Raw genomic sequence first — 18,655 nt, 5'->3', positions numbered from 1 at the left:
AGAGAAATAGAAAATATTCAATAATTTATTGACTGTAATTTAAGTCAGGGCTATCCAACTTCTAAGCAGCCGTGGGCCACACCAGTGCAAACTGAACATTGCAGGGGCTGCACCAGCAGAGCCATGGGCCACCAGCCCATAGCCCACATGCACGTGTGCCTCCGCCACTGCCCAATGCACCCCCATGGCCTTGGCCTCGCCCTCAGCTCCCCATGCCATGCTGCAGTGCTTCCCCACACCTCGTCCTTTAAGATGGGGACAAGACTTATAAGCCAGAAGAGGAAGGGGGAATCGAGAGATTCAAGCAGAGCAATGGGGAGAGTGGCAGGTGAATAGGAGCCCAAGGCCTGTAACTTAACCCCTCACAGGTTGCATGCAGCACAGGCCCTGCCAGTTAGACAGCCCTGATTTAAGAAAATATGCCATCCTGCTCGCATCTGGCTGATGATGATGACGAATTAACCCAGGATGGTTACTTGAAACAAATACTTTTAATGACCCATTGAAGTGTGCTGGGCATCAGTCAGTGTGGCTAACGTGACTGCTCCTGTCTGTTCAGACTGGCCGGCAGCATTCCACCTTCTCAGCGGAGTCGAGCCGGAGCCTCTTGATCTGTCTCTTGTGGGTCCTGAAGAATGCTGATGAGAGCGTCCTGCAGAAATGGTTCACAGACCTCTCTGTGCTGCAGCTCAATCGCTTGCTGGATTTGCTTTATCTCTGTGTTTCCTGCTTTGAGTACAAGGTATGTAGCTACTGCTCAGTTCCTTTAAAGCTCCCTAAAAGGCATGTAATAGGACTTGGACAAGCCCCCAACCACCCAGTTAAAGTATCCTCTTCCCTTCCACACTCCAAAGTTCTGCTTCTCACTGCACACCCCTTTCATCCTCTATCTGTTTCTTAATGTTTTCTTCCCACCCTCAAAATCCTGGGGAGCCTGGTGCTTTTCCATACAACCTTGATCACGCTGTGGACCCTGGTAGTGCTGTGGTATTCTGCCTCTATACATATCCTCATTCACCAAGAGCTAAGTGTGTCTAGCTTCCGACCACATCCTGAGGAACCTCCATTGTTTGCCACTCATTTGGGTTTCACTCCAGAAGCTACCACAGGGAGCAGTGCCATGGTGAAGTTGGGAGCAAGGAGAGTTTCCCAGAGAGAGGGAGGAGGTGTAGCAGCCCATTGGGCCCTGTAGAGGAGTTTCTCCTGCAGCACTTTGTGGACAAGATTTCAACTTGTTAATCCTTCTGTGGTCTCTTCCCTCAATATCTGGTTTGAAATTTGCAGGGCAAGAAAGTGTTTGAAAGAATGAACAGTTTGACATTTAAGAAGTCGAAGGACATGAGAGCCAAACTGGAAGAAGCTATTCTGGGAAGTATAGGAGCCAGGCAAGAAATGGTTAGAAGGAGCAGAGGGCAGCTAGGTAAGTAAGCTTGATTATGGCTTCTGGTCTTCTGCCTAAAACACCCTATTTCATAACTCATAACACCCATCACAGTTGAAAGTTCCATGTAAAGAGCTGCACAGAGAATGTGCGCGACAACTATCATTGATCCTACAAAACCCAGTAAAACTAAGCTACATGTTTGTACACACCTTCTACTGGCACTTAACCTGTTACCTAACTGTGCCTGTACAGATATGTCTCATTCCTGCACCGCTGTAGCAGGGGATTCCTAGCCTAATCTTGCAGACATAACATAACCCAGGATGTTTTATGCAAAGGTCAGTGTGAAAAAGCAGGGACACAATCTGTTTAGTCCCAGGGTAGATGGATACTTCTCCTAAAATAATCAGCAGTGAAATAGTCCACATTATCGGTAATTAGATTGTCATCTCACTTTAGAATTAACACTCAGTTGAGAGGAACATAATTACTTTCTGAATTAGGTTGCAAAATTCAAGGGAACTGTGCTCAATTTACTACTCCCATCTCCACTACAGGCTTCTTGTGTAAGTATGGACTAGTCACTACGGCCCAGATTCTTAAAGGTATTTAGATATTTAATTATCATTGATTTCAGTGGGAGTTAGACACTTAAATAATACGTTTACATATCTGACCCTTAATCTCTCTGTGCCACACCTCGCCAACTGTGAAATGGCAATGAGATCCACAGCAGTGTTCTGAGGATAAACACATTGCAAATTGTGAGGTAGGGTCTCAGGGTCTCCAGAAAGTACTTTATCCAGATAAATATTGTAGCTTTGTGCTTTATGGAGTTTGATCATGCTGTGCCTTATGGAGTTTTATCATACAGTGCTTTCAAACAATTCTTGGCTCACTACCCAGAAAAGATTAATACCAAATTACTATTATTGTTATTTTAATGTTGCCTGGCAGAAAGAAGTCCATCTGGGAGTGCATTCGGAAGCCAAGAGAATTTGAGATGGAGAAAGGATATGACACACTGGCGTCAAAACACAGAGAAACTTGACAAGTAACTCTACCTTATCCTTCTACATTAATAATGACATGGTTGCTTTATGAAATCAGGTGTGATCCTCTTCCTATTGAAGGCCAGTGGCAATAGTCCACCTGGCTCGAGTATGAGCAGAATTAGGCCCTAAATTGGGACAAGTCTGATTGGATGGGATAGATTTACAGCTGTTTGACACAGCATCTCATATAGCACTTTCCATTGCTTTCTCTGCATTTCAGAATGAGACCTAAGAAGACTAAAAACAAATCTTCTTAGAACCCTGTAGTGACTTGTAATTTAGAGAAAAGGTCCATTAACTTTATCCACAGGTAGCATATATATCTCATGCCATACTTCCTTTATTCCATGAAAGCATTCTGGAGTTCTCAGAGCTTGCTTTCCTTTCCTGTCCTAATCCATCACTTTGTTTTTCCACATGTGCTGTGCTTTTAGAAGCCACAAACCTGCCAGGTACTGTAGTATTGGTGTGCTGCTTTTATAATAGTCATTTTGTACATCTTGCATACTCAATCATCACAGCTCTGTTTGTGATGCTTGGCAGATAAAGTTAGCGTGTGTGTAACTGGTTGGAATGATCCCCTTCGCTTGTTTTGCCCATTCCTTTTAACATTCCTTCTCCTGGTTTGGTTGGAGCTAGAAGGCTCAGGACCTGTGTCTTAGCTTTGCTGTGCACGTTTTCCATTTGCAACCCACAGGCTTCTGCTCTCCCTTAGGACTGCTCTGGGGGCCTGGCAAAAAGACTGGACCTAACCCTTGGAAAGTAAACAGTGCCCTAGAGCAGCAGTTCTCAATCTTTTTTGTACCAAGACCATTTGTAAACATCAATAGCCAGTCCTGACCCAGTGCCCCTCACTCCCGACCAGCTGCCCCTTGCCCCCCAGTGTGTGAGACAAGGGGGAGTGTGTATGGGGCATGGGAGGCCCCCAAGCAGCTCTTTGCAGGCTGAAATTCTGCCAACCTCTAGGGAAAAGCCACGATTTCCCGCATTTTTTCCTTTAAAGGAGAATCCATTTTTAAAGTTTGTTGATCCATTTTTAAAGTTTGTTCATGACTCTTTCATGTATTCTTGCAACCCACTTTTTGGGTCTTGACCCACAGGTTGAGAAACACTGCCCTAGAGAAGCTCTGGAGGAGCTGGGAAATGGAGTCGTTGCAGCCCGGATGGAAGGAAGGGCTGGCATCCTTAATTTTCTGGACTCCGCTTCCCTCCTCTGTTGCTTCGGTTCATGTAGATTCATGCTCTGCATGGATCCATATGCAAGGCCTTGGCCAACAGATTCTCCTCACCTTTCCCAGGTTGCAGATATCCCATCAATGGTGCACATAAGAGTGTGAAGTTCTCTTTCCATGGTATCTCCACTTCTTTGTTCTCCAGCCCAGTAGAATGCACTCTTTCTGCTCTTTGGTTTTAGTACATCTGTAGCAACCTCAGGATAGAGTCCCATGTTATTTTTGGTTGCATTTCACAGAAATGTACCAACCTGAGAAATTAAACAAGATGGAGTGTGTGTGTGTGTACAAATGTATATATGTACCTTGACAGGCACACATCACCCAGTGGGTGAATATTACGTGTACATAGTGTATCATGCCTCTGTATTACAGCAAAATAACTGAACATGTGCCAACGCCAAAATGTCTGCTTGCCTTGTAAGAGGAGAGAGGCAAGTTCTTAGGTTACCAGTTCTCATGCCCCAAACCAAAACCAGTATTTTTAACTATATGCTGAAGTGTATAAGAGGTACAGCCTGTAGAAGATGGGTGTAAAATTCCCTTGTATTAGGTGAGCCCTGTGATAGCTGTGATGTGTAAACGCTAGGGTCCAAAGGACCGCAAAGTGGTCATCCAGTGGCATGATTGACTTGGAGCTCTGCATGTTCCTACCTAAAAGGAAAGGATATAGTATTGTCACTAGATGGGATTTTATGTGTTATATTCCACAGATGTACCTAGCATGAAGATGGGGAAAAAAAGCTTTCCTAGATACTGCTGCAGTTTGGACATCCAAAAGCAGCTGGGTACCTTCAAGAAAAATAAGTTACAGACCTCAGTAACAAAAGGACATACAGGCCTCCTGAAACTGCAAGAGCTTCTGCCTCTTCCACTGTCTCCTCTGGTTGCTTTTGTCAACTTCAGAACAGAATCTCTTCTTTTACCAACCACTTAGTTCTTTTCAGCCCCACCCAGACTTTGGGAAAGCTGAGTCACCAACCGATGCTGACCCAGGGAAAGAGAGATGTAGGATCAAATTCCTTCCTGGTGTAATTCCATAGTAAAGAATAGGGTTACACCAGATATACATCTGGCCCGTGGAATTGTGTGTCATCGGCTCGCTGATAGCACCATGCCCCAAACTTTATCCCAGCTACTAGCCTCACGCACACATTCAAGAGCAATGAACTGCTGTTGTAGCTAAGATTATTTCATTTTGTGTTAGAACATCCCCCAGTTATACTTGCTCATTCTGAGCCAAGGTCAGCTGCATGCAATTCCCAGTTGTTTGCAGTGAGGTGTGGGCACATACTACATGTAGAGGTGGAATTTGGCCTTTTAACATCAGAGAATGGACTTTATAGCTCATTAAAGAAGAATATTATTCAGAGCCAAGAAATATGTACACCATTTGAAGTAACGGCTCCCAGCCCTTTCATATACAATAGATATTGGAATAGCATTAAGAGCCTGCATGTTGTAGAGATACAGGATGCTTTGGAGCTTTCACAGGAGGCAGGGTATGTGGGAGGGAAAGAGGTATGTTGCAGCAAGAGCTCTGCAGAAGGTTGTAGCTGAGTCGGCCAGAATTTCCTCTGGGGGCAAGAGGGAACTAACATGATAGTGGGAGTCCTGGCACCCTTTGAAGTGGCAGAACGTGTGTCCCGCCACTTGGGCCTTCCATTCACATTGTAGCATTCCCCTGCATAGGAGTGTAAGAGGTGGCACCCCCTATGTCCAGCCACACAAAGCAAGACACAATCAGGCACTTAAAATTGCTACTGGATATTTGCCAGATCCAGCTTATTTTCTTAAAGATAAGCAGTGCCATTGAAGTCACTGGACAGTTTGTGTGAGTAGGTCTGGGACCATAATCAACTTTGCCAGGAAAGTTGCATTGCATTTAATAGCAAAATTGTGTGATTTGTCTCCTGAAGGCAGATACTAAAAACCTGCACTGGCCAATCTTAATGAGAAAAGGACAAATACCACATATACCTATTGTGTATTTTACATTGGAACCTGCTTAGCTATAAGGCTCAACAGCGCAAAAAATGCTCATGTAGCACCACCTTGTGTTCATATTCTGTAACATAGTCATATGTGCTTAGTTCTTTTGTTGCATGCCTTATGGTGCTGTAAACTGGCTGTGAGCTGGACTTTGATGCTTAAACTGTTGTTACAGCATTACTGGTAAAGTAACAAAGTGAAAAAATATTGTGACATACCCCGAGAATAATAAGCTTTATCACAGTTAATTTTTTTATACTTAAAAAGCCAAGTCTTTCCCCTCACCCAGACTCTTAAATATGTTAATGAATTTAAATATCCTCGTGGTGTTGACCATTACTAATTATATGTATTTATAATAACATTTTTCCCAATAACAAACAAATATGTTTGCTGTGAGAATGTGTGGGCCTTGATTTGATTTTTTTTTGTTTTTAAACAAAATGTAATTTGAATATTTTCTTTCCTCTGGTTAGATCAAGGGCAGAGATAGAACATGAAGCACTTATTGATGGAAATCTTGCAACTGAAGCTAATCTGATTATTTTGGATACTTTAGAGATAGTTGTCCAGGTAAGAACGCTTGGGAAATATCACTGGTGTTCTCATAACATGTCCTGGCGGGGCAGGCAGCTCCCTTTCTAAAGCAAGGCCCTCCTGTTATTCAGGGCAGGCCTTAAAACCACTATCAAAGACTTTACATTCTGTTGCTGCAGCAGAAAGGCAGAGCATGGAGGTGTAGGACTTCTGAGAGAAAAGATTCTTCCCCAAAGTAGTAAGCAGTCACTTTGTTAAATTGCCATCATTTCTCCAGCCTTTTCAAAGGGTGCTCATCCTCTTCTCTGTAGGAGTACACAGTGGTGTCAAACATGGTGCCCACAGAGCTGTTTCATCCAGTCCATCAGGCTCTGGGGGGCTGGAATGAGCAGGAGCTGCAAAGTCCTGATGGGCACATGTGTTGGTGCCAGGGAGGGTGCTAGTGATGGCTACATTACCCCTCTACTGCTGTTGTTCACCCCACCACCACCAGGTGTAGATCCAGGCTGGGCGGCTCTTTGCAGACTGGATCTATCCCATGAGGAGCCCCGCAATCAGAATCCAGCCTGGGGGTGTAGAAGTGACACCCCTGGAGTACAGGAAGTATTTGTTGATACAGTTAAAGTACTGTTTCGTTCTAATTATGAGTCCAACTTTTTTCCCTCCAGCAGAACCATAGCGCATAGGGGCCAGAGCCTCAGCTGGCTCAAATCAGCATCGCTCTGCTGACTTAAGTGGAATCATACTGATTTCCATCAACTGACAAATTGGCTCAAAAGCTGCACAGTTCTATAACCTCACCTAAACTATTCAAATAGCTTCTCATACGTTTGAAGTGCTGCATGTTGTTCAGGACCATTACTTGCTCTGCCCACCTGAAGGGTCCATGTTATTTATAAAACAGTTGGTTTAATTTTGCCTGCAGACCGTTTCTGTGACTGAATCCAAAGAGAGTATCCTTGGTGGGGTGCTGAAAGTGCTGCTGCACAGCATGGCTTGTAATCAAAGTGCACTTTATCTCCAACACTGCTTCGCTACACAAAGAGCTTTGGTTTCAAAGGTGAGTTTCCTGCAAATGCTGTAATGTTTTCTAGTGGTTTATCTTTGTCAGTGTTTGAGCTGCAACGCTGCAAAGTTCTTGTTCTGTACTTTCTAACATGAATATTTAAATTATCTGGTTTGATGAATGGAAACAAGCTTTCATTAGAGTCATGGTCCCATCCTCTGCACAAATACAGGATTGCTCTTCCTAAAGTATCCCAGACAAGCAAGCCTCCTCTGAAGGGATTCTGCAAAGTCCCTAGGCAGCTTGTTTCATTGTCTCACTGCTCTTGCAGTTAGGATTTTTTCCTTGAATATCATCTAAATTTGCCTTCTATGAGAGGGGTGAATGGTTTTCCTTCATCTTCTGTGACAGACTTTCAAGTACTTGAAAACTGATATCATCTCCCTTAATTTCCTTTTTTTCAAACTAAGTACGTGTTTAGTTCTTTTAACCTTTCCCCATATGGTATGATTGCCATCTGTGCTCCTAGACACCTCAAGTTGGTTTTGTGGTCAAGTCAAGTTTGGTTTTGTGGACTGATTGTTTAAACATGTCAACATTTTTCTCGATGTGCTGGGTGAAATGCACACCTGATATGCAAGTTAGAGTTTCTTCTACTCAGTTAGACTGCCTGAGAGCTATTTCCAGCCTTCCCGTCTCCTGGGCTAACGAGGGCCCATGCTCCTATAATACACAAAAAAGGTTACTTTCTTCTACTGAAACAACACTTTTCTTCCCCTTCTTCCAGCTCCATACTGTGCAAGTTTTTGGCTTCTTTGGACATAAAGAATATGTGCGTCACTGGGTGTATCTACACGTGCAGTTAGTACAGAGCAATAAACTCAGTGCAATTCACACTAGAGTCTGTGGCTCCCAGACACAGCCTGGGACCACAGTAGTTAGAGCTGGGGTGGAGCAGCCATAGGCTGGCAGCAGGCTTGGTGGGTCAAGCTCCGGGTGACAGAGGGGCTGACTCAGGCATAAGGGTGTTACAATGCAGAGCTAACCAGCAAGCAGCCCCTGCATTGTAGCACCCTCCTGCCCCAGCCAGGCCTGGTCACCACCTACATATGTGTTGAGGCAGGGTAAATTACTCCACCGTAGCATAGTACTTGTCCCGGACAATGCTATTCTACTTTGGAGTTAATTCATTTACTGCACCCTAAGATGGGCACATGTGTAGATGGTGACAATTTACTGCATAGCAAATTAGTCAAATCTGCAGTAAAACACATGTGCAGATGCACCTACTATCTGTAATAGTCATGGCTGGTGCCCAAGGATCTAACTTACCTGTCACTTGAATTTGACATACATGCCTCACAAAGTTTGAAAGAAAGTTGGAATAAATAACTCTGAGCCTCAGTTGGCTTAACACAGAATTTGAGGGGACTCAAAGAATATGAAATGTGTACCAGTGTGTTCCTTCTAATATGACTTGGTTCTGGCAGCTGTGGTAGTTAATTCCTTGTGTCTTGTCATTTCAGTTCCCCGAGCTGCTGTTTGAAGAAGAGACAGAGCAGTGTGCTGACCTGTGCCTAAGGCTTCTGCGACACTGCAGTAGTAGCATTAGCACAATACGCTCACATGCTAGCGCTTCACTTTACCTCCTTATGAGACAGAATTTTGAGATTGGGAATGTGAGTATATCATCATGCAATTGCTTTATTAGTCTTGTTAGGTTATTATTTGTGCAGTAGTGAGATAAGAGTTGCTTGTGCTGGGTTCTGTACATATCTCTAGTGAGACACAGTCGCTGCCTCAAAGAAGTTCCGGTCTAAATAGGCAGAACAGGCAAAAGTAGGTGGGAAACTCTAGGCACAGAGGTAAGGGAACTTTGCTTAATCAAACAGTGAGTGACAAAGGGTAGAAATCCAGTCCCCTAAGTACTAGCCCAGTGTACTGTCTAGGAGAGAAAACAGTTATTTTATTAAGAATAGTAAAGACCCTGATGAGAATCTCCAGTCAAATATGAAGCGTCTCTGGAGTCTTAAACTGAACAGTCCATTTGTTTGTTACACATTTCCCTTGATTTATGCAGTACATGCACATAAATCAAATTTGCATAAAGCGAACCCACTTTATAATGGAAGAAATAGGGATAGGTTTCTATGTTGGCTGCTCCCGGGCCCGCTCCAGCACAGGCTGGGGTGAGTGTGGACAAGCAGAGCCCTGGGCGGTGCCGGGCACAGCACTCACCCCAGCCCTGGATGCAGCGGCCCTGGGAGCTGCCAGCACCAGCTGCTTGCAGCCACTGGGCTGCACCATGCCCCGAACCCCGCAGGGCTCTGCCTGTCCCCACTCACCTCAGCTTCTGCTGCAGCTGCCCCGGGAGCAGCCGATGCCAGCTGCCTGTAGCTGCTGGGCTGCGCCATGCCCTGGTGCAGGCAGCTGGTGTCGGCTGCTCCTGGGGCCGCTCCAGCACGGGCTGGGGTGAGTGTGGACAAGTGGAGCCCTGGGCTGCAGTGGTCCCAGGAGCTGCTGGCACCAGCTGCCTGCACCAGGGCACAGTGCAGCAGGAGCTGGGGTAAATGGGGACAGGCAGAGCCCCGGGGAGTTGGGAGCACAGTGCAGCCCAGCAGCTGCAGGCAGCTGGCGCTGGCCACTCCTGGGGCTGCTGCAGCCAGGGCTGGGGTGAGTGGGGCCATGGCCCTTTCCCGTCCCCCAACAGACTTACCTGCTTGGGCCGGGGGGCATCTATGCTGATCACATAAGAATGAATTTACCTTGCATATAACGAGTTATGAGTCTAAATATGCTCATCGTATAAGAGCAAATCTGCATATAAAGAATGTGTCCACAATACCTGGCAGTGCTCTTGTAACACATAGCCTCTCTGTAGCTGCGTAGAAGTGTGCCATGAGCATCGTCATCTCAGATTCTGCCCCTTCTGCATGAATCCTTACCTGTTTATGGGACAGCCTAAGGGGGCATTTGCAGGAACTATGCTCTACCCCTGTTGCAAACACCTCTGCAAAATAGCCACAGCCAGCTGCATAGGCACTGCCTATGTTCTCTGTCTGTGAATTTCAACTGGTTTGGTGCTGCTGGGTTTTGTTTTTGTCTGAAGCTGTTTGCAGCTATTGAGATTCTCCCCACATGCACTTTAAATTATAATGAGGGCTCCCAGTGTTAGCTTTACCACTTAACGTTTTAATAGCACCACTGCAGCAATCATCCAAAGTGTACCCCAAGTACCTTGTGTTTCCTTGCTTTATTTGGCATCCCTATAGGTGAGATTAGATCTTTTTTTCTCTCATGACAAAGACCTTGCTGTCAGTGAACAGTAGAGACTGAAGAGGGAGTAGGTTTTGGGTTCAGATTCTCTTAGCTGGATGATTGACAGCAGAAAGGGGATGAGCCCACAGAAACCCACTGGGATTTGAATCTATAATGCCTGTCTGTGCCCAGTAGGTGGATCTTTGGCCTCTGGGCCAGTACAAAATACTAGGATTCTGCAGTTGTAGATCACACACATTGTTTCCTCTAAGTGGAACAAGACACATGGGAACCGGAAAGCCATTTCTTATGTAGTGCTTGAGGAGAGATTAAGAGGAGGAAGGGAATGTAAAGCCTTTGTCTGCAGAATGCTAACCTAGAATTCAAGTAATCTTGTCACATGCCGAGTAGACACACAGCTGATCAGTAATGTCAGAACAAAGCAGATACAGCAAACTGATGCACTGTGCAGAGGCAGGAAAACGACCGAGCATCCTCAGCTGGCCAGCCCCTTTAAAAAAAGAAACGATGTTAGAAAACTTGTTGTTTACCATGTACTCTTCTGCCGACTCCTACCAGCGTTTGGAACAGTCAGTAATCTGACATTAGCATCAACGCTGTCATTACTGTGGAATTATTGCAGCAACTTCTATGTTGCAGAACTTCGCTAGAGTGAAAATGCAGGTGACCATGTCCCTCTCATCACTGGTGGGGACATCCCAGAACTTCAATGAGGAGTTTTTGAGACGTTCCCTGAAGACTATTTTAACCTATGCTGAAGAGGATCTGGAACTCAGAGACACAACATTCCCTGATCAGGTTGGAGAAATACTGAGTTACATTGAACTCCTTAGAGTATCTGCATTTTCTTGACGTCTTTGGGCGTAGCTCACTTTCAGTTGTTACAACAGGCTGTTTTTAGATTAAGCCATGTAGAGCAGGGAGTCAAGTGCATTACCTGGGTCAGGGACAGATAACATTTGTGTTTATGACCTGTGAGTCAGGTGTTTAAAACCTTAGACTTTAACATTGCAGCTGCAACTGATAACAAGGTGCAAAAGCTCAGAGATGCAGGGTAAGCTATGGCCTTGATTTCATGTACTTCACTCTGTCCATAGAAATTAAGGTGGCAGGCAGCAGCACTACCACCCAGCTACTGGAGAGCATACATCTCCATGTACTTCTAGTGCCTCTATTTCAAAAACCTCTGTAATGAGAGCACAGAGTGAACCTTGGGAGGATGCACTCATGGAAGGGCCCATTAAAGCCAGGTGACAGCGCAGGAATGTCAGCAGGTACCTTATGTGAGCTGCTGGATCCTGGAAGAGGCCTTAGGAGAGGTGGTGCTCAGGGGGGGTAGGGGGTGTTGCTGACACGGGGGAGTTTTATGTTGCTTGACATAGAGTTTTGCCAGAATAGCTTGAGGTCTCCTGGCAAAACTCTCTAGTGTGGACCAGACCTATTGGCATGTACATGGTAGTGCTTAGCATAGTTCTAGATGGCAGTTCACTGAATCGGATTCTGTGTTACAGGTCCAGGATCTTGTATTCAACCTCCATATGATCCTCTCTGACACAGTTAAAATGAAGGAACACCAGGAAGATCCAGAAATGCTGATTGACCTGATGTACAGGTAGAGTTTACATTACTGTTGCAATCAGATAGCTGCACGTAATGGACAGTGGAGGTCACCAAACTATCAGCATTCACTCTGCCATGATATGTGAAAAGCAGTCAGTCAGAGAGTTGGAAGGGACCTCAGGTCATCTGGCCAAACCGCCACAGGAATGCAGGAGTATTATCCCTAAATCATCCTGGACCAATGCTTAGCCAACCTCTTCTTGGAAACCTGCAGTAAAGGAGATTCCACAACTTCTCTGGGCAGTCTCTTCCACTGCCTTACTCCCTTAGCAGCCATGCTGCATTTTGGTGTAGGCAGGGCTTGAAAATGCTCTGTCATGCTGAATTTTGATTATTTTTATTAGCATTCATTTTAGTTTAAATGTAAATCTACTTTGCATTTGTTATCATGAGCTCCACTATGCCTAACATACAAGTGTCACTATATGAACAGGTGAGAGCTCTTAATGAGCAGCCCAAGACTGCACCAGCCTGGGTGTTCAGGTCATGGGGAAGCTTATGCAGCATCTGCCTATCCTATATTTGGTCCAACCCAATGCTCATGGAACTGGGGCAGCAGGACACAGAGCACAACAGCCGTGACCTAGCAAAGCATATATATAACATGGTGTCATTGGGAAGATTAGGTATTTAAAAATGAAGAAAATGTGTGAACAATTTGCTAGATGAGAGCAGAGAGCTGGGTACCCATTGGGATTGAGCCCCTAGGCATGGTATTTCTTAGAGCAACCATCCATGCAGGACCCACATGCTGAAGGAAGAGATCAGATTCTCTTGAACAGCAGTCTTGGTTGGGACTGGGCCTGCACTTTAAGTACCCTCACCCTGGATAAAGGAGGGTATACACCCAGTTCCTTCTTCCCACATGTGACTATGAGACTGAGCTTTATTGTGTTTTATTCTTTCTTCTTAATGAGTAACAACATTTTAACCCTTTCCACTCAGTGAAGTTTATTGTAGCATTACAAGGTTCCTCACCACCTGGTTAGTTTATTTTCGGTCTATTAGTTACGAGGTAGCTATTAGCATTCATTTTCATTTAAATGTAAATCTAGTTTGTATTTGTTATCACAATCCCCATTATGCGTAACATTCGAGTGTCACTATACAAACGGGTCAGAGCTCTTAATGAGCAGCCCAAGACTGCACCAGCCTGCATCAGTCGTTATATCTTGAGAATTGCAGGACCATGAGGTCCAAGTCATCATTAAGGATTTTACATTTAAGGTGAAAACATTTGTCAACTGTGGTACAGATGTAACTCTCCAGAGCTCTGTCCAAGCCATAAAGAGGACATAACTGAGGCAACACACAAATACCATGCTACAGGCAAACAAACTAGCTACAAACAAACAATAGTCATATTCCTTTAGGGCTGTGCAAAGCTTTGGTAGCCGATTCGATTCGGAGGAGATTTGGCCCGATTCAGGGGCTGAAAGTCCAAATCTGGATCGAATCAGGAAACCCATTAAAAGGTCCAAATCGAATTGGAAGCCTCCGAATCAATTTGGAGATTTGGGTGGTCCTCACTTGCCACTGCAGGGACCTGGACCCATGCTCCATGTCAGTAAGTAGGGGGCAGGGGTGCTGGAGGAGGGGGAACCATGGGGGGGTCCTGTACCCAACCCCATCCCTCACTGGCTCCCCCAGCTCCCCTGAGCACCCCCTTCATGGCCCCAGGGTCCTGGCACTGAAAAAAAAAAAAAAGCCAAAAAAAAAAAAAGCCCCACACTCACCAATTGCAGTAGTGGCGATCAGGGCCTCTGGCAGCTCATGGCAGAGCCCCCCCACGCAGCACGGGGCAGCGGAGATTGCCGCCCCCCCAGCCTGGTACCTGAGCAGCAGCTGTCACATCGCACAGGTGTGGTGCAGCTCAGCAGAGCACCACGCGCTGTCCCAGAGCTGAGGAGGCTTCAGCAGTCACCCAGAGCCCAGCAGCGATCAGCCCGAGCAGCTCCAGCTCCCGGACAGTGCGCGGAGCCTGGTTGCTGAGCCATGCAGCACCCATGTGATGCGACAGGTGCCGCACAGGTGCCAGGCAGGGGGGGCCAATCCCTGCTCCCCTGCTCTGCACAGGGCGGGGCTTTGCCATGAGCTTCCAGAGGCCACAATTGCTGCTGCTGCAACCAGTGAGTGCAGTGCTTTTTTTAAGTGCTGGGACGCTGGGGCTGGGGAGGACAGCTAGGAGGGTGGGGCCCCACTCGCCACTGCCACCGCCACCGCTGCCTGTTCGATTCAGAGGAGGTTTGGCCCAATTCGGCAATCGAATCGGGACAGTGATTCGAATCACTGAATCAAATCACCATCCCTCCAAATCGGCCAAATCCTGAAGCCGAATCGAATACTTTTTGCTTTGCACAGGCCTACCTTCTGCGTAAGAAAGGCTTTCAGGGATGTACAGATATATGCAATTATTTAGTGTGTTTTTGTAGCTCATATCAGTGGATTGCTAGTATTTCTAGGAAGCCAGGAGTTATGGTTAAACCTAAGTCACCATATAGTAATCCCAAGACACTGATTTTCAACCAGAATTGCCAAGGGCTATCAGAATTCCCCCGACCTGCGACTGACCTGGTTACAGAACATGGCCGGAAAACATTCCGAAAGGAGCAACCACGCTGAATCTGCACAGTGTTTGGTCCACTCAGCAGCACTTGTGGCTGAATATTTAAGCATGCTTGAAGATCGGAAATACCTGCCTGTAGGATGTGTCACATTTCAGGTAGGAATGTGGCTTTTATTGTTTTATTCTGTGGGAGTGTTTTGTTTTCTTACCTTTCTGCCACCGAACAGTGAAATGGAATGTATTTTGGCCATATTAAGGCACTATATTTAAAAAGCAGTTTTGAAAGTGGCTTTGTCTAATATGAAAATAGCTGTTCTAAACACAGCGTATGAGGCATAACTTTTCTGCAATGTTTGCTGAAAACGACTGTGTTTAGGTTGTGCCTAATAGCATTAGGCTTCAATCCAGGAAAAGCACTTAAGCCAGTGCTTAGCACTCAATGTATAAATTGTCTAGTCCCACTGGCTTAACAATAAAGAGTCTTAAGTGCCCTTCTGGGTCAAAACCTTAGTGAGAGGAAAAGAGAAATTTGCCTCACAAAGAGGATGTTGTCTGAGTAAAAATGTGAATAAAGATTTTAGAATTTGATCCAGTATCAAATAAACCTTGTCCTTTGGGGTATAAAATGTTATTGCCTAAATAAAACATTTCAACCCAGTCAAAACTGTGTCTCCTTAGAACATATCTTCTAATGTTTTGGAAGAATCTGCAGTTTCTGATGATGTTGTATCACCAGACGAAGAAGGTATCTGTTCTGGAAAGTATTTTACAGAAGCAGGTCTGGTGGGATTGCTGGAACAGGCGGCAGCATCTTTTTCCATGGTAGAAGATTTTAATCTCTCTTTACTTCTGTTTCATGTCTCATGCTACTTGGCAGTATTGAGGAAGCTGTTTAGCATATTAGACTGTGTAATTCAGCCATATTGCTTAGTTCATATTTGCATTGTTGGTAGCATAAGCTATTGGGTGTGTCTCAGCCAGCGCTCCCAAGTATTCTGCAGTCGACCACAACTGAGCACTGGAAGGAATTTGAGTGGGTCCAAAAGTTCCACCTGAGCTCTGCAGGTTTTTGAGCTTTAGTGAGTTAGGAAGGTCCAGTGCTAATTCCCCCTCGCTGTAATGAAAATGGTATCTGTGTCTTCCCTAAAGGCTCTTTTATAGACCCATCCAGCACTCTGGGTAGAGCACGTGGAGAGTTGCAGTGTTATCTCTGTGCCATCTCCATTCTCATCCCACAGAAGGGCTTCTAGGTTGCTTTGGAGGGTTTGCAATCTGTGACTGAGGATGAGGACAGTCTGGTGGTGCACAGGGAGAGCAGAGGTAGGGACAATAGTGGCCGGGTAACAGTGTTCCCCTCAGAAATCAATAGACTTCTCAGAGCAAGTTAACCTGTTTCTCAAAGTGTGGTTTGGTATCTCCCTGGGAAGATTCCTAAGGAGGATATCAATGCAACAATAAAGCTCCAGCAGTGGGTTGGCTGAGCCACAAGTTTCAGTGCCTCTATTTGTGCATAGTGGGTGGGACATCAAGGCAGTTCAGCATAGGCCAAGAGAGGGCAAACAATGTTGTATGTCAGATGTCTCTAAAGAAATTCTGTAAGTCCCCCCGCTTCTAGAGCTGGACGTGATATACAAGTCACATAGATCCACGCCATGCTAAACATAATGGGCCCCATGGTGCATTCGGGTATCCATTTTTTCAGTATTTGGTTCAGCCTGGGCATGCCTGTGCTTATATTTCAAATGAAGAAAACATCCCTACTTTTGCCAATAGATGAGTTTATTAAGAATCAGTTGAAATGTAGCACTAACCATGTTTTGGCTCTGTGGCTTACTAAAGATTTGAAATTTTTAAATAAAAAGTCCTCACTACATCACAATAAATTTAGGTATGCCAGCCACCCTGGCCATTTCACAATCTTACTAAAGTCCTGTGAGCTTGTATTTTGTAAAACATGCTCTTCCTGTCGAGTTGATACAGAGGCTCATCTCATGTGCATTATTTTTATAGGCTGGCATGTATGAAGCAGTAAATGAGGTTTACAAAGTCCTCATTCCTATTCATGAAGCTAATAGAGATGCCAAGAAACTGTCTACAATTCATGGTAAACTTCAAGAAGCGTTCAGCAAAATTGTTCATCAGGTAACAGTCCTACTATCCACCTGTATGGCGTGAACTGTGAAGAAAGGCAAAATGCTTTATTGTCATTTCCCATCAAACTCTACTAAGGAAATAACCTGGTTATTAAATGCAGATAATAAAAATTCAGATTACACAAGTATCATCAAAATGTTAGTCTACAGTGAGGGTCACTATAAGCATTGATTCTCTATGCACACTTTTAATTAGATTTGTAAGGAAGGCTCATTCCACACACAATAATTTTAAGTCAAAAGTACACAAATTATCCAGAATTAATCATTGGAAGATCCATCAAGTGCTTTGTGCATTTTAATTATGGGTTTATAATTTCACCTATTACTTTAAAACATGTTGCATTGCTGAGAAACGGGAGCTTGTTACATTTAGCTTAAAAAGTATATCATGAAAAAATGTTGGGGCTGTATTTAGCTCTCCCTATGTTACGTGCATTCTTAAACAGGGTGTTTGGAGCTCCTTTGTCTTAATTTCCTGCCCCGTAATCTTTTTTTGTTTTAAAAAGAGACACTTATTCCCTTTCCCCCAAAACTAGGGTTTTTTCTGACCGCATCTGTTACTGTTTTGAAAGGTGATCCTTAAAATTGTATCCACAGTATAACTAAAGGTTGGATAATATGCCTGTCATTGGAAAAGCAAACATTCAGGAGTGAAGGAAGTTGGTTTTAGCTGTGCCACATACTAGCAAAGTACATCTGTAATGTACATGTAATCGCAGCCAAGTACACTGTACGGTGTCCTCTCTGCATTCTCCTGCTCCTTTCCCTGCAGTGTTAGCTGTTTTGTGGCCCAGTCGTGCTCCCATTGAAAGCAGTGGCATAAGATTAAGCTCCAGGTACCAGTTGGTGAGTTCACTTCTCACTGAGTCCATGTTCACAAGCTGAGGCTCTTATTCAGGAAAGCACTTAATCATGGGCTTAAATTCATGCCAAAGTTTAAGTCTATACATAAGCACGGTCTGAAAAAGGGGAGTTTTCCTTAGTAGTGGCCTGAGGTTAGTGGGATTTGAAGGCACTCAGCACCTCTTAGAAGGTGCTCAGTGTCTTGCAGGGTCAGATCTCTGCAGATCAGTGCCATGGGATTCTGGGCAGCATTCCTTGGAAGGTACTGTACTGCCATTGAGCTCCGTGGGCCTCAGCTCAATAGGAAATGAGAGTGCCCAGCAAATTTTAGGAATCGTTCATTGCTTTCTTGGACTGGCTAGTGGGACTTGACCTTTTCCATGGAGGAAGGTGAACTCAGCAACCCGTGCTAAAATGCATATGACTGCTGTGTTTTAGCCACTCACCCTGATCAGCACTTACTTCACCTGGACCAGGTACATTTTTTGTCACTCGGTTTAATTACACTCAGAAAAATCTGGGCTTGACAAACTCAGGCTCCCTAAAGAGGATGTAAATCAGTGTAGCTGAATTGATCAGACTAGAACTGTTCTGATTTACACCTGCTGAGGATGTGACCTATTTTGTCTCCAACTTGTGACTTGCAGCCAGGCGGTGCCAAACTTCTTAATATTAACCAGATGTTATCAACAGACTAATAAAGAACAAAGAAGTGGTTGGTAGGTCTCTAACGATAATTTATTGTTCTTCTAGGTCAAAAAGAACAGTAGGTCGGTTTAGGTGCATGATAACTTATAATTGTTGAGATCATAAACGCGAGGTATTATTAATCTGGAATGGTCATGTTTTGACCTTTGAAACTTTTTTTTCTTTGTTTCTGTGACATGCCCTTTTTACTTTTTGTTATACAGAGTACTGGCTGGGAGGTAGGTAACTAAACTTTAGTTAGTACAGAACACTAATAGATTGATCAGATGACTTATGC

The 18,655-nt window shown here is 44.8% G+C and overlaps 1 protein-coding gene across 5 annotated transcripts in view; it reads left to right on the top strand.

The window, feature by feature from the left end:
• Positions 1–18,655, top strand: part of DOCK7 (dedicator of cytokinesis 7) — a 158,738-nt gene that overhangs the window by 123,245 nt on the left and 16,838 nt on the right. For 3 of the 5 annotated variants that reach the window (XM_059727904.1, XM_019489130.2, XM_019489133.2), the window contains 11 exons: positions 560–742; positions 1,285–1,420; positions 2,342–2,438; positions 6,140–6,236; positions 7,126–7,260; positions 8,733–8,885; positions 11,125–11,283; positions 11,997–12,097; positions 14,635–14,827; positions 15,350–15,493; positions 16,682–16,813. In XM_059727904.1, the coding sequence (XP_059583887.1) occupies positions 560–742; positions 1,285–1,420; positions 2,342–2,438; positions 6,140–6,236; positions 7,126–7,260; positions 8,733–8,885; positions 11,125–11,283; positions 11,997–12,097; positions 14,635–14,827; positions 15,350–15,493; positions 16,682–16,813 (1,530 nt within the window). Of the gene's footprint in view, positions 1–559; positions 743–1,284; positions 1,421–2,341; positions 2,439–6,139; positions 6,237–7,125; positions 7,261–8,732; positions 8,886–11,124; positions 11,284–11,996; positions 12,098–14,634; positions 14,828–15,349; positions 15,494–16,681; positions 16,814–18,581; positions 18,597–18,655 lie in introns of all 5 variants that reach the window. The other 2 variants (XM_006274711.4, XM_019489132.2) reach the window with 1 other exon arrangement.

The sequence above is a fragment of the Alligator mississippiensis genome, chromosome 5 (assembly GCF_030867095.1).
Source record: "Alligator mississippiensis isolate rAllMis1 chromosome 5, rAllMis1, whole genome shotgun sequence".
NCBI classification, from domain to species: Eukaryota; Metazoa; Chordata; order Crocodylia; family Alligatoridae; genus Alligator; species Alligator mississippiensis.
This window is presented reverse-complemented; position numbering and strand designations above follow the sequence as displayed.